The sequence below is a fragment of the Mastigoproctus giganteus genome, chromosome 7, assembly GCF_048544385.1.
Source record: "Mastigoproctus giganteus isolate SK-2022 chromosome 7, ASM4854438v1, whole genome shotgun sequence".
Lineage (NCBI taxonomy): Eukaryota > Metazoa > Arthropoda > Arachnida > Uropygi > Thelyphonidae > Mastigoproctus > Mastigoproctus giganteus.
The window spans coordinates 125,705,569-125,720,470 of record NC_143581.1 but is presented as its reverse complement, the minus strand read 5'-3'; the positions used below and the strand labels follow the sequence as shown (position 1 = coordinate 125,720,470).

General features: G+C 37.7%; 1 protein-coding gene across 1 annotated transcript in view; it reads left to right on the top strand.

Annotated features, from left to right (window-relative positions):
* unc80 (unc80, NALCN channel complex subunit) overlaps positions 1-14,902 on the top strand; it is a 1,843,891-nt gene that overhangs the window by 1,294,416 nt on the left and 534,573 nt on the right. Inside the window, exon 46 of the mRNA XM_090378420.1 lies at positions 12,883-13,012. Coding sequence (XP_090234546.1) covers positions 12,883-13,012 — 130 coding nt within the window. The remainder of the gene's footprint in view (positions 1-12,882; positions 13,013-14,902) is intronic.

Here is a 14,902-nt window from a genome sequence, read left to right as displayed (position 1 = left end):
GGTCTATAATTACTTGTGGTAGTAGTAGTAGTAGTAGTAGTAGCATGTGATGCAAGAAAGAATGTATATGAGCTTATGCAGCATCAGCCAAAAAAAAAATCACACCATTCCCTCCAAATGCCTGTCCAGTTCCTCCTTAAATTTATCAAACATATCAACTTCCACAACGACAGATGGAAGTTTGTTCCAGCAATTAACCACCCGCTGGCTAAAGGCAAATTTCCGCACATCTATTCTACATCTGTCTTTTCTTAATTTGAATTTATGCCCCCTTAGGTTCATAATCTGAACAAGTGGAAGGCTCCCATCAGAATTCAGCATGCTCAACCCATTCAAGGCCATATACACCTCAATCAGATCACCGCGCAGGTGCCTAGTCTCCAGCCACTGCAGTTTGCAGAACTTAAGCCTCTCTTGGTAAGAAGATCTCATCATTCTCCTTACCAATCTTGTTGCCCTTCTCTGTACATGCTCAAGTAAATCTACATCCTTCCTAAAATGAGGCCTACAGACTTGTACGCAGTACTCAAGGTGTGGCCTGACCATTGCCTTATACAGAGGGATAATCGCCTCCTTTTCCCTGCTAGCAAAATTTCTATATATCATTGACAAAACCCCATGACCTGCCCTGGCAGCCTGTCTGCATTGTTCAGAAAACTTCATATCTGCCTGCAATACTAAAGGCGCAGTACTCAAGGCGTGGACTGACCATTGCCTTATACAGAGGGATAATCACCTCCTTTTCCCTGCTAGCAAAATTCCTATATATCATTGACAAAACCCAATGACCTGCCCTGGCAGGCTGTCTGCATTGCTCAGAAAACTTCATATCTGACTGCACAATTACTCCTAGGTCTTTTTCATTTTCTACCACCTTAAGTGTAGTACCACACAGTTGGTACGTTTCTCTGGGGTTACTTCTACCCATACTTTGCATTTGTCAAGGTTAAACTTCAGTTGCCACTTCTTAGCCCATCTGCCCACATTATCTAGATCCTGTTGCAGTAGCACACTGCCATTACTGTCATTAACAACCCTGCCAACCTTTGTATCATCTGCAAACTTCGACATTAAGTCTGATATACCTTCATCAATATCATTGATAAATATACAAAACAACAGTGGAACCAACACCAAACCCTGCGGGACTCCACTAATAACATTAGTCCATGAAGAGCAGCACCCATTGATTACTACCCTCTGTCTTCTCGCACTTAACCATCCTTTTATCCATTGTAGCAACTCACCCTTAATACCATTCTGCTCCAATTTGTACAATAGTATTTCATGCGCAACAGTGTCAAAAGCTTTCCTGAAATCCAAATATATGATATCAAAATTATTTTTTGCATCCAGTTCCTTTGTAACCACATCATAATATCCTATCAGATTTGTCAGACAAGACTTTCCCTTAACAAACCCATGCTGTGTCTGAATTATTGCTGCAGTCTTGTCTAGATGATCCTGCAATGCATCTTTAACCAGTGACTCCATTATTTTACCTGGAACAGATGTTAAACTAACAGGTCTATAATTACTTGTAGTAGTGGCATGTTGTTGTGTTGTTGTTGTGTTGCCCTTTGATCCTTTGTGAATTGGAGTCACATTTGCACATCTCCAGTCAATGGGTATCTCCACTGAGTCCAAAGAAACTCTCATAATTATGGCTGAGGGTTTGCTTACTTCCTTTTCTGCCTCCTTTAATATAACTGGATAGATTCCATCCACTCCCAGGTGCCTTTCTTATGTTTATCTTCAACAATTTCTCCTCCACTTTACTCTCAGTTATTATAAGATTATCTAGCTTAATGCCAGAGTTTATTACACCTCTGGCATTCCCCTCCCTGAATGACTTCACATGTGTGAACATAGATGGAAAATATTTATTTAGTTTGTTAGCTGCCTGAGCAGGATCAACAAAAGTTGAACGATCAATATCAAGTGAACCAATCTGATTCAACCCCTTCCTTCTAGAGTTTACATAAGTAAAGTACTCTTTACTGTTTTTATTTGCATTGATTGCCAAAAATTTCTCATAATCTGCCTCTTTTGTGACTTGGTTACAGACCAGCTTATATCTATCATAGGCTTCTGTGTCACGTGTTAATTTATATGTATCCCATGCATTTTTCTCCTCTGCCATATGTCTCATTAGTTCATCTGACATCCACTTAGGCCTAAAACTTGAACAGTATTTCTTAGCTGGTATGTAAAGCCTAGTAGCTTCCAAGATAAGTTCTTTGAATGCTTCCCATTTTGAATTTGCTGTTGGTAGCATCATCAGTTGGTCCCACTGTATAGAATTTAAATGCTGTCTCAGACCATCGTAGTAACCTTTACGAAAGCAATAACCCTTCCCTTTACCCCTGATGGTAGTTACCTCTTTGAGTAAATCCCACTTCAGCACACTGTGATCACTACCACCTAGTGGTTCCTTTATCTGCAGATTCTTAATGCATGAAGAATCATTACTGATAATCAAAACAAGAATATTGCTCCCTCTATTTTCCTCCTGAACATGCTAATGTAGGAAACAATCATCCAATAAATCCACAAAAGCCTTGCTAGTGTGTGAGTTACTGACCCACTCTATTTCCCTTTACATTTTCTTATTATACTCATCAGAATCATTATGCCTATAGCACACTCCTACTCTCAATTTTGATCTCCCCATGCTTATGTCACACCAAACTGACTCGACAGTGCACTGTCCAGCGACGTTTACTGGCTTCATTTCCTTGGATTTGATGTGTTTCTTAACTAATAGCATAACCCCTCCTCCCTTGCTATCCTGTCTATCCTTTCTGTAGACGTTGTACTCCCCAAATTCCAGTTCTGCATTCCTTATATCTGTGTGACACCACGTCTCTGTTATCCCCAGAATATCCGCATTTGATGCTTTGAGCAATACCTCAAATTCATCAAATGTATTTACCAAACTCCTAGCATTGGTGTACATGCAAGTATACATGCACCTGTTCCTATCCTTAGCTACCCTAACACAAGCCATGTGTTTACTTGTACTGCAGTGACTCCTAGCAGTCTCTGAAACATCCTGAAACTTATTTTCCAGCCTTCTGTTCATTCCAATAGAAGCAGTGCAAGAATCACTTTCAATTCTGCCAGTGGCTACTGTTAATCTATTAGTCCTTGTATCCCCCCCAAGCTAGCAGTTTTCCGACCCACTTAACACACCCTCGATACTGACTACTAATACTAACTTCCTGCAATCCAAGCTGAGCCTCTTTCCGTGCAATTTGAATTTAATGTCCATAGTTGTGTAATAATTTATAACAGTGATAATTTCACTCTCAGTCATTTTACTTTATTCCTCTCAGAACTTTATATACCTCAGTCAAATCTTCTCTAATATGCCTAGTTACTAAACTGTGTAGCCCAGATGTTGAAATCTTTTCTCATATGGATATCTTTTTTCCAATCTCAACCGGTGTGTTGGCTGTCTTTGGACCCTTTCAAGAAGCTTAACATCTTTTTTTCAGATTCATTCTCCATACTTGAACACAGTACTCCAAGTGTGGTTTTACAATTGCCTTATACATTGGAATTATGACCTTCCTATATCTCTAAACAAATGTTCAATACATTATTGAAAGGAAATCATGGGTGTTCCTTGTTACCTGTTTACACTGCTCAGGTTTTTAATTCAATCCCGCTAAGTGTATGAGTTGTTTTTGGGTTTCTGTTTCCTATGATCATCAAGGATTTTCCATCAGATTCCAACATGTTAAAGCTTATACAATAACCTCCCATGTGGAACTAATTAAAATGTTTTTCAGAAACCCAAGTAAACAATATCGAAATTATTTTCTACATCCAGCTGGAGAGTAACTGTTATAATAGCTAACTACGTTGGTTAAACATGATTTTCTCTTTATAAAATCATGCTGATTTTCCTGAAAATTTTTATTTAAATTACCCTATACTGCACTCTTGGTCACTGCTTCCATTATTTTCCCTTACTACTGAAGTCAGACTGACCCTTGTAGTTACCCACATCACTCTTAGAACCACCTTTATGTATTGGCAACACATTGGCACTTCTCCAGCCCAGTTAGGTAATTAACATATTAAACTGAAAGCACTTGGAGGAACTTCCATAGAAGTGTTACCTCATGATGCCTTAAACTACTCAAAAGAGTTATAACAGAATAGAGTCTTCTGCATATATCTGAGGAAGAGATTAAACAAGAACTCTCGGACCAAAACATTATTCAGGTTAAGAGAATCCTGATTAAAAAGGATGGCTCGTTGCTTCCAACCAGAAACATCACACTAACATTTAACTTTCCAAATCCACCAACTTCTGTAAAGGTTGGATATTTGAACTGTCATGTTCGACCGTATATACTGAACCCAATCAGATGCTTCAAATGTCATATCTCTATAGCTGATTGGGCTCACTCAATCTTAACTTCATCAGTAAAGTCATTCTCAATGCCGTCTTCCAGTCAAGCCATCAACACACCAGTTACAATTCCACCAGACACGTCTTCCATGCCGCAGCAAACCACAAATACTAAAGACATAGATACAGAAGACAAACCATCTGTCCATGATAATATGTATACATATGAAAGAGAAATCTCAGAGGAACCAATCTTAGAGATACATGTCAAGGAAGAGATGGATATTCGTTCATTTTTCCCCACTGGAATAGCTTCTGCAATTGATCTGTATCCACTTATTGAATGGACAATCTTGAATAATCCTATTAATAGCAACCATCTCCCTGTGGTCTGCAGAATATTAACAAATGACGTTACACAACATGACGGCCAAAAATGATGGAGATTCCATAAAGCTGACTGGACAAAATATAGAGCACTTGCGGGAATAGATGAACAAATAATCACCATTCAGCCTAGACAATGCTATAACACATGTCACTAACCAAATTTTAATAGCAGCTGAAGCTACAGTACCTCTGTCTTCTGGAAAATATCAAAAACATGCTGCAGCATGGTGGAATGATCAATGCAGTATAGCCAAGAGAGAGAGAGAGAGAGAGAGAGAGAGAGAGAGAGAGAGAGAGAAGAATAAGGTTTGGAATCTCTTCTGAAAGTATCCCACCTCCATCAATCTCGGCCGACCGGGCTAGCCGAGTGGGTTAAGTACCTGCCCGGCAACCCAAAGGTCGCGGGTTCGATTCCCGCCTCGGGCTTGGATCAAAAGTACTGCAAAAACCTTGGGAGATGCAATATGGCCACAGAAGCCGATGCGCCAACAACTACCAAATCAAAAAAAAAAAAAAAAAAAAAAAATCCATCAATCTCATAAATTTTAAAAAAGCTAGAGCCAGATTATATACAGCATAGGAGTAGAAAAGAATCATGGATACGTTTTGCCTCCACAATTAACAAAAATACAGATACCTGTGTTATATGGAACAAAATCAGAAAACTTAATGGGAAATTTCTTTCAGTTCCAATTCCGCTAATAAACTGGAATGGAGAGGAGATCAATAACTCAAAGGAAATTGCGAACATATTTGCAGTTACTTTTGCAAATATACCAGCAGTATCAGCATATATCCCATCCTTTCAGACAACGAAAACTGTAGCTGAAAAACACAAACTAAACTTTAATACAACCCAACAACTCCCATATAATCAGCCTTTCAACATAGAAGAATTGCAAAAAGCTCTGGCTAAGTCGAGGAAGAGTGCAGCAGGGCCTGATGGGGTTCATTATGAAATGATCCAACAAACTTAGTCAAAAATCTCTAAAGGTATTACTCATACTATACGATAGAATTTATATGGAAAACTACTATCCAATCTCCTGGCGTCACTCCCTTGTAATTGCTTTCCCTAAACCTAGCAAAGATCTTATGATCTCCACAAATTATTGACCAATAGCTCTAATAAGTTGCCTTGGGAAAACCTTGGAGAAAATGGTGAACAACCGACTAACCTGGTTCTTGGAAAAATATAACTTACTAAACACAAATCAGTATGGCTTCCATAAAAATAGATCATCTCTGGCCCCCATAATAAAAGCAGAGGCAAATATTCATTATGCTTTTCTAAGGAATGAGCATCTAATTATGATCAGTCTCGACATAGAAAAGGCCTTCAACACTACCTGGTGATATGGCATTCTGAATGACTCCATAACATTGGTCTGTGAGGACATCTACCAATCTTAATAAAAAAATTTCTGAAGCTCAGAACCTTCCAAGTAAAATATCAAAACAATCTATCACAAACATATACACAGGAGTTCCTCAGGGTTCGGTGCTGAGTGCAACTTTGTTTGCAATGAAATAAATCCTATTACAAAAGACCTACCGAACCCAGTTGAAACATTCCTTTATGCAGATGACATTACAATTTCATTCCATTCACAAAACATGAACATGACTGAAAGGCAATTACAAACTGCAGTTAAAAAAATAGAATTGGGGACTAAAAACAATGGGAATATCATAACAAAAAACAATGGCCATACATTTCTGTAGAAAGTGAAAAATGCACTCAGATCCAGAAATAAGACTAGAAAACCAGGTGATATCTCTAGCAAATAGTATACGTTCATCGGTCTGATTCTCGATAAAAATTGTAACTTTTTGGAACATATCAAATGCCTCCGAACAACCTGTCTAAAAAAAAATAAATATTCTCAGGGTTCTTTCTGCAATGATGTGGGGAGCTGATCGGTTCACACTACTTCGCCTATACCATTCTATAATGAGGTCAAGACTAGACTTGCGTATAGGTCGTGTAGACCAAGTGTCATCAAATGGCTTGATTCCATACATCACAGTGCCTTACAAATTTCCTTGGGGCATACAGAACATCGTCTGTACAAAGCTTATATATGGACGCCCATGAGCCTTCACTATATCTCCACTAAATGCTGCTATTAAACTATGCCATTAAAATCCGAAGTCTTCCTCATCATTCTACTTGGCAGTATCTCTTCAATCTACAGTGGGTAAACCTCTACAGTAACAAACTCACAGTAAATAAACCAGCTGGAATTTGACTAAAAGAACTCTTTTCAAAATGGTGCCTATGCTTTGTCAATGTATATGAGGATAAAAGCATAACTATTCCACCATGGCACACTTTCACACCTAACTGTGACACTTATTTTCAACAGTGGGGAAAAAGCACTCTGGCAAATGTCAACATTAAACAGATGCATGCAGCCCACTTATCACAGTTCTCTGAATATCTTCAAATATATACGAAAGCTCTAAAACAGATACCCAAGTGGGTGCTGCAGTGGTCCTTCCACACACTGTCATCTCACAGCTATTCCCAAATGAATGCAGTAGCTATTCTGCTGAGCTATTTGCCATACTAATAGCCTTAAAATACATTGAATCCTCTCCTCATCTGAAACATCTCATATACACAGATTCATTAAGTGCAATGCATGCTGTCCAACAAAAGCAGACTCCATCATATCCCATCCTTCACCAGATGCAAGCTTATCTTGTGAAGCTCAAAAGCAAAAGAAGGGAAGTAAATTTTTGTTGGATCCCAGGCATGCAGGCATTGATGGTAATGAAAGTGCTGATCAAGCAGCAAAAAATCCTACAAAATTTATACAAACCGAAGGCTTTGCAAAGTTCCATATTCCAATTACAGATCTATCATAAAACAGATTCTCAACACTCGGTGGTCACAAATCTGGCAAAATGAACCAAACAATAAACTTTTTCAAATAAAACATGAACTTCAGCCACGGAATTCGAGGCTCCATAAGAATCGACATGAGGAAGTCATTCTAACCAGACTCGCATTGTACATACACATCTCACACACTTGTACTTACTCACGAAAGCAAATCCTCCAGAATTTCTTCAATTTTTTTTTTTCGATTATTGTTATTATCAGGAATATAGTGCAAGAATGCCTGAGGCATATGCTGCACCAGCCAAAAAAAATTCCTGAGTTACCCTGAGAGAGAGAGAGAGAGAGAGAGAGAGAAGTAGAAGGGAATCACCAAGGAAGAGAAGAATGATAATATCCAGCTCAGGACCCTGGGTGTGCCAAGCCCATACTCACCAGATGGGAGACCCTGGGGTGAAACTGTTCTTGTCAACTCACTGTGAAATATTTCCTTATGGAATATCCACAATACCACATGGCGCAACAATCGGCCTTCCATCTCCCTATAAATATTCAGGGGTCCCTTACTTTATCACAGATCTCTAACACTGAAAATATATTTACTTATCTAAAACTAATAGAATATTTTAGCCAGATATAAACCATAATTAAGAAACATTGTCACATAACACTAATAGATAGTCACAATATGGCCAAAGTTGCTTTTTTACCAAAAAAAAATCCAACAGCAACCAACCTTGCATTCAGACTTTAGGCAGAGGGTTTGGCTCGGCTCGGCTTGGCCCGGAATGTTGGAGACAGTGTCCCAAGACTGTCCTCCGCATGGTTATCACAACAGAAGGGCAAAACCATCTAGCCCAACAAACTAGAAGTGCTTCCTGTGCAACTGCACTAGTGACCCCACGATAGAATAAAATGCCAATGCATGAAATGGAGCATTGAGATGAATATGTTCATCATGCGAACATGCTATGAAATAACCAAACTAGAGACCAATACAACAATGCACAGGTCAAGACCACATACCAAGTGGTTGGAACAATTCCCGAATATGCAGATCACTGAACAGCAAAGAGTGGACTAGAGAAGAATCACTGTCACAAAGAACCTGATGGCTCCTTCAATTTTGGAAAAAATCAAGCAGGATACTGTGATTAATTACAAAGAACAAAGAATATGGATAACATAGGACCATAGGAGGAGCATCAAGAAGAAATACAACCCAGAGCAGCTGAAGTGGAAGGAGACATGGTCATGATCCAGAATAGAAGACAAGTGGAAGGAAGCCCTAAGAGAATTCGAAGGAATGAACCCCACAAAGACCCACATCATACCAAGGCAGAGACAAAATAGAATCCTGTTGGAAATCACAGACAATTTCAGTTTGCAAATATTACCACATCACCTTGACAACAACCACTAGGGCTAATGGAAGAGAAACGAGAGACCAGCAGCAGAAAAACCAAAGAAAAAAAGGAACTGCCAACTTAGGAAAGAAGACTTCAGCAGAAGATAGAAGAGTTAAGATTCAAGATAGGCCAGTTGGCCCAGTACCAATGTGGTAATAGGAGTAAGAAATTGATTGGAAAAGTGAAGCGCATCCTCAAGAGTGTCCACAGGAAACACTTTACCAAAAATCAGAGAATAGGAGAATACTTAGACACACTGAAGCAGAACCTCCTCACACTCAGCAAAAGACTATGCCAATACAAAGAGAGTTCTCAGAGGATAAAAAATAAACAACTGAATCTTTGATGAAAACCAAAGAGCCTTATACGGGAGACTCAGAGAAGATAGGAAAGAAGGAAATGAACCACCTGAGCAGAAGACAATCGGGGAGTTCTGGTGTATCATGTGGAGCAGTGAAGTAAGACACAACTGAGCCCCTGGATAGAACTAGTATGGAGGAAAACCAAATATGTAGAGATGAGAGAGTGGAAGATTCAGTAGGAAGAAGTACAACAGTCAATCTGGAACTCCCACAACTGACGAACACCAGGAATAGATAACATCCACAAATAATGGTACAAGAACCTGACTTGCATGCACAAGCATCGAGTAGAGCAGTTCACCCAAATGGTAAGGCACCCAGAGACAATCTCAGCATTTCTTACTCAATATCTGAAGGCTAAAGCCAAGATACAAGAAACCCAGCAAAATACCGGCCAATCATCTGTCTCCCAATGATGTATGAAATCCTGACCAGCTGCATAACCAAGATGATATCAGACTCCTTGGAGAGCCAGAACATAATGGCTAAACAGCAGAAAGGATGCAAGCAGATGAGCAAAGGATGCAAAAAGCAATTAACCATAGATGGCACAGTCATAGAGCAAGCCTACAGGATGCACCTCAACTTGTATATGGCCTACATCGATTAACACAAGGCCTTCAACTTTGTTCCTCATAGCTGGCTAATAGAGATGCTTAAGATCTACAAAGTGAATCTGACAGTGACAAACTTCCTAGAAGCAACTATGGCAAAATGGAGTATCATCATCAAGGTCAAGAACATCACAACTAGACCAATCCCCATCAGGAGATGAATCTTTCAGGAAGATGCCCTGAGCCCACTGTGGTTCTGTCTAGCACTCAACCCACTGGTCCCCCATGCTCAACAGCAAGTATGGATATAACTTCAAAGAAGGATGGGAAAACCTGTGCACCCTCACCCATGGATGACGTATATGGATGACATCAAGCTCTACACAGCAACAGATCCACGGATTGCATTGGGGGAAATTAGTTTGACTGAAACTACCAGCTGCAGACTGGTAAAGAAATCAAGGCCATGACAGAAGGAGAGACTTACAAATACCTGGGGGATGACACAGGCTCAGCAGTTGGAGTACAAGGAAATCAAGGCCTGCCTGACCAAAAAATACCATCAGAAATTTAGAAGCCTGCTCAAAGCAAAGCTGAATGGAGGGAACACAGTTAAAGCCATAAACACTTATTCAGTACCAGTGCTAACATACTCCTTCTGGTTCATAAATTGGATTAACACCGAGCTGGATGATATCATGAAAAAGACAAGGACAGTGATGAACAAGAGCCATCAATACTACCCACCCACTGCGATAGCTAACGTGAAGGATTACTTATAGAATAACACAGCAGCACTCTACCGGCCATAAGGAAGATAAACAAGTGGCATACCCCAACCTAAGCGAGGAGTCTCCTCTCGCCCAGACAGCACAGGCGAAGCTAAAAAGATGAGCAAAGAAGACACTCCATGTAATGGAGTGTCTTCTTTGACCTTCATCAAGATCTCATTTGACCTCCTCCATGTCTTCAATGACCTCCATCAAGATCACATAGATAAAATGGTTTCCAATGCATGTCTCATGGGTGGGATGGTCTTCCCTGAGACTGAAGAATTCTTGCTCGTCCATTCAAGAGCAGGTAATCAACACCAAAAACTATAGAAAATACAACGCAAAGGAACTCGGCATGTCAGATGACACATGTCGACGATGTCACCTGTCAGAAATGATCCAACACATCCAGATGTCACCTGTCAGAAATGATCCAGATGAAGTGCACTCATAGACATCACCAGGTAGCCAGGATAATACATCAGAAGCTAGCGAGGAAATTCCAGTTAATAAGGAAATTCCTTATTACAAGTACGAATCCCAGGCACTACTAGATACCCCGACCCAAGTTCTACTGGTTATGCCTGTCAACTTCCAGAAAATTCTAAGGAAAAGATCAAGAAGTATACGATTCTAAGACAAAAGGTCAAAGATATGTGACATATGCAACAAGTAACGACCATTCCGATCATCGTGTCAACCACTGGTATGGTGTCAAAAATCCTACATAACAGCTTAGCAGCAATAGGTGTCCCAGAGAACACCTACAAGAAACTCCAGATAGTCACAATCCTGTAGGATAGTCAGAGAGTTCCTCGACCAACGGTATCACCAACATAACTATCACCGAGTGTACTTGGTAACAGTACCTGTGACGGGTTGGAACCCCCCGTCAAGGAGAAATAATATAGAGACCTACAAGAAATTCTAGAAAGTCACAATCATGAACACCTGTAGGATAGTCAGAGAGTTACTCAACCACCAGCAACACAAGACATAACAACCCCCCCCCCCCCCCATGTTCTTTGTAGCAGTACCTGTCATGGGGTGGAAACCCCAATCAGGGAGTAATGATACAAGAGTATAATAATAATAATATATGGTCTGCTGAATGCCTTTGAAAATTCATTTTCTTCCTTCAGAATTTAGGAGCTGTAAGTGATCAGGAAAGAGAACACTTTCATAATAACGTATTTATGATGCTAAAGTGATACTGAAGTTGCTGAGTTACTGCTGTGATGTTGGAGATTGCTGTTGATTTATTAAAAGGGAAAGCAGAATAGACTATAAGAAAAACTCTCTGTATTTCTAAGGCTAGTATTTCTAAGGAAGTAGAATATGTGTAGTTCATTATATATTAAATTATTATAAATTAATATAATAAATTAATTATAGATTGAATTATTTTAAAATGAATATGGCTTATTTTTAAGATAACATAAGTATTATTATATTATAAAATCGAAGTTGGTTGCCCATTAATGAAAATTTCAGTATATCTTTTAACAGGAATGTAAGCATAATTTTAGTATTTTTGTAGTTAGTGGATAAACTTCCTTTAGCATCTGTAACATTTGTCCTGGAGGTATGAAAAAAAAAGTTTTTTTTTGTAGGCCAGTGCAATCAGTGATGCAGGACTAAATGAATGTCTAGTGAGTGTATATTAAATTGGTATTGACATAATTCTACTTTCCTAATAATTCATAATTCTTTTATTTAAATTTATAGATTTTGAGCAAATATTATAACAGAACTTAAATAAATTGCTTATGTTTTTATTGTGATCCCTTTATTGAATAAATAACTGTGCATTTTTTCTTCCACTGTGAGCCATTGTAGGCCAGTGCAATCAATGATGCAGGACTAAATGAATGTCTAGTGAGTGTTTATTAAATTGGTATCAACATAATTCTACTTTCCTAATAATTCATAATTATTTTATTTAAATTTATAGATTTTGAGCAAATATTATAACAGAACTTAAATAAATTGCTTATGCTTTTATTGTGATCCCTTTATTGAATAAATAGCTGTGCATTTTTTCTTCCACTGTGACATTCCAAGTCCAGTGAATTTTGGTAGAGAGTTGGTCATATATTTTAAATTCTGTTAATTAAATATTTAAAATAAATTTTATTTAATTTAGAAGCTTTATTTATTTTTTTATAATTATTTTATAGATATCTTCTCTTAATGCCCTCAATTTTGTGTATATATTCCAATCATCAAACCAATGGGCTTCTTTGTCGAACTGTTGAATTTGTGTGTAAACAGTTTTATATATTGCACCGTAAACCATTTATTCTTCAGGTAAGGAGATTAAAATTTCTTGATGCTTATAGATATTACTTAAACAATGTATAAGATTCATCTAATGGAATGAATTCTATTTGAATAAAAAAAAAAAAAAAGGAAAGTGATATTTTGTCCCCTACTCTGTAATACATAGGCATGAATTTTTCTTTGTTGTTTCATATTTTACTACTACTTCTGTCCTTTTTTTAAACTGTTATATTTATTTCACATAAAAAAACAAATTCTCCTATAGCCATTCCTCCTCGTACTTTCCAAAGTCATTTTACAAACTGGCAAAAACACAGAAGCCTACTTTGTGTGATGCTCAGTTTCATTTCCAGACTTCCATGCTATTTTTAACTGAAACTCTGCTACCTTTTCTCTCATAGTAGCTGAGTTTCAGTTAAAAAGAGCATTGAAGTTTTTAAACAGAGCCTTGTAAAGGCACTTTGGGGCCCGGATGCAAAAGGGGTTAAGGGGCTTCATTTATTTATGTTAGGACTTTGATGGCTCCCTAGATCAGAGGGCCCCATTGCGGCACATCCAATGCAGCCCCCATTTTTATAGCTATGAGAGTAAACCTGTTTTTTTTCCAGGTGCTACCCCAGTTTTTGGTTGTACAGATGGTTGGAATTTTTATTTTTTTTTATTGATAACAAAACTATCATTTATAATGATGTTTGAAAAGAATTAATCATCTCTATTAATCACCAACTGACAAAGGTGATATAGCAGGCATGCAAAAAACTGGGACAGCATCAGGCATTTGGTATCTTTGCTTCACCAATTAATTTTCTGGGAAAAAAAAGGCAAGGAATAGTTTAAAATGAGAAATTTTGTAAATTTATCCTTAATTTTATAATATTATATAGTCAGATCAAGAAACATCATTAGAAACAACATTCATGTGATATATAAAAAATAATAATAATAAAATAATAAAAAATATAAATAAATAAATAACCACCATCTGTACAGCCAAAAACTAGGGTAGCAAGAAGGGAAAAAAAGAAGGAAACTAAAATTGTATGGAAATTACCATAGCAACAGTTTTTTTTCTTGATGTACACAGTGCCATTTCAATTATTTTTATGAGTGCACTTTTTAAAAAGTAATTCATGATGAAGATCAAAAGTGAATATTGTATTGGAAGAGTACACATGGATTTAATTCCAATATTTAAATTTATAAGTTTTACTGTTTTTTCTGTATAAAAAAAAGTATATTTTATACAGCAACCAATATTGTAACCATCATTAATAACCAATATTTTTATCAGCATTAATAGTCAATATGTTAGCCAGCTAATGATTTAAAGATATTGTTTATCACATGTGCATTCGTATTCTATTTTAGAAAGAACTTCTCCAAAAATCTCTTATGCCCCCATTACAATACTTTGAACAGGACCAGCCCCAAAAAACACTATATCAGGAAAGCATTATAAGTAAGAACCTCCCTTTCATAGTAGTGATCATGGAACTAGAAGAAAACAGGCTAAAAGTGGTATCACTATAAGTGAAGTGCAAGAGATTATTTTATTTCTCCTGCATGTTTCTACATAGTTATTATCTTTTATTTTTATTACTTTCTCAGTTCTCAACTTATATATTTAGATCATTTTGACTTCCTTCACCTAAATTGCCATCTTTGACAAACTCTCTGGATGATTCAGATGTTCATAATTACACTTTCAATATTTATTAATCTAGATGATAGGGATAATGCAAATAACAGATGGAATATCAGATAATCTTAACAACTTGACTGCTACCCTTATCCTTTCTATGAAAGTCTTGGTTTAAATCCACTCAAAGTCTGGAGAAATTTTTCAAGTATCTATTAACAGATGTTACAATTGGCCGATCTTAGGAAGAGGTATTTGGACTGCCCCCTTCTATGATT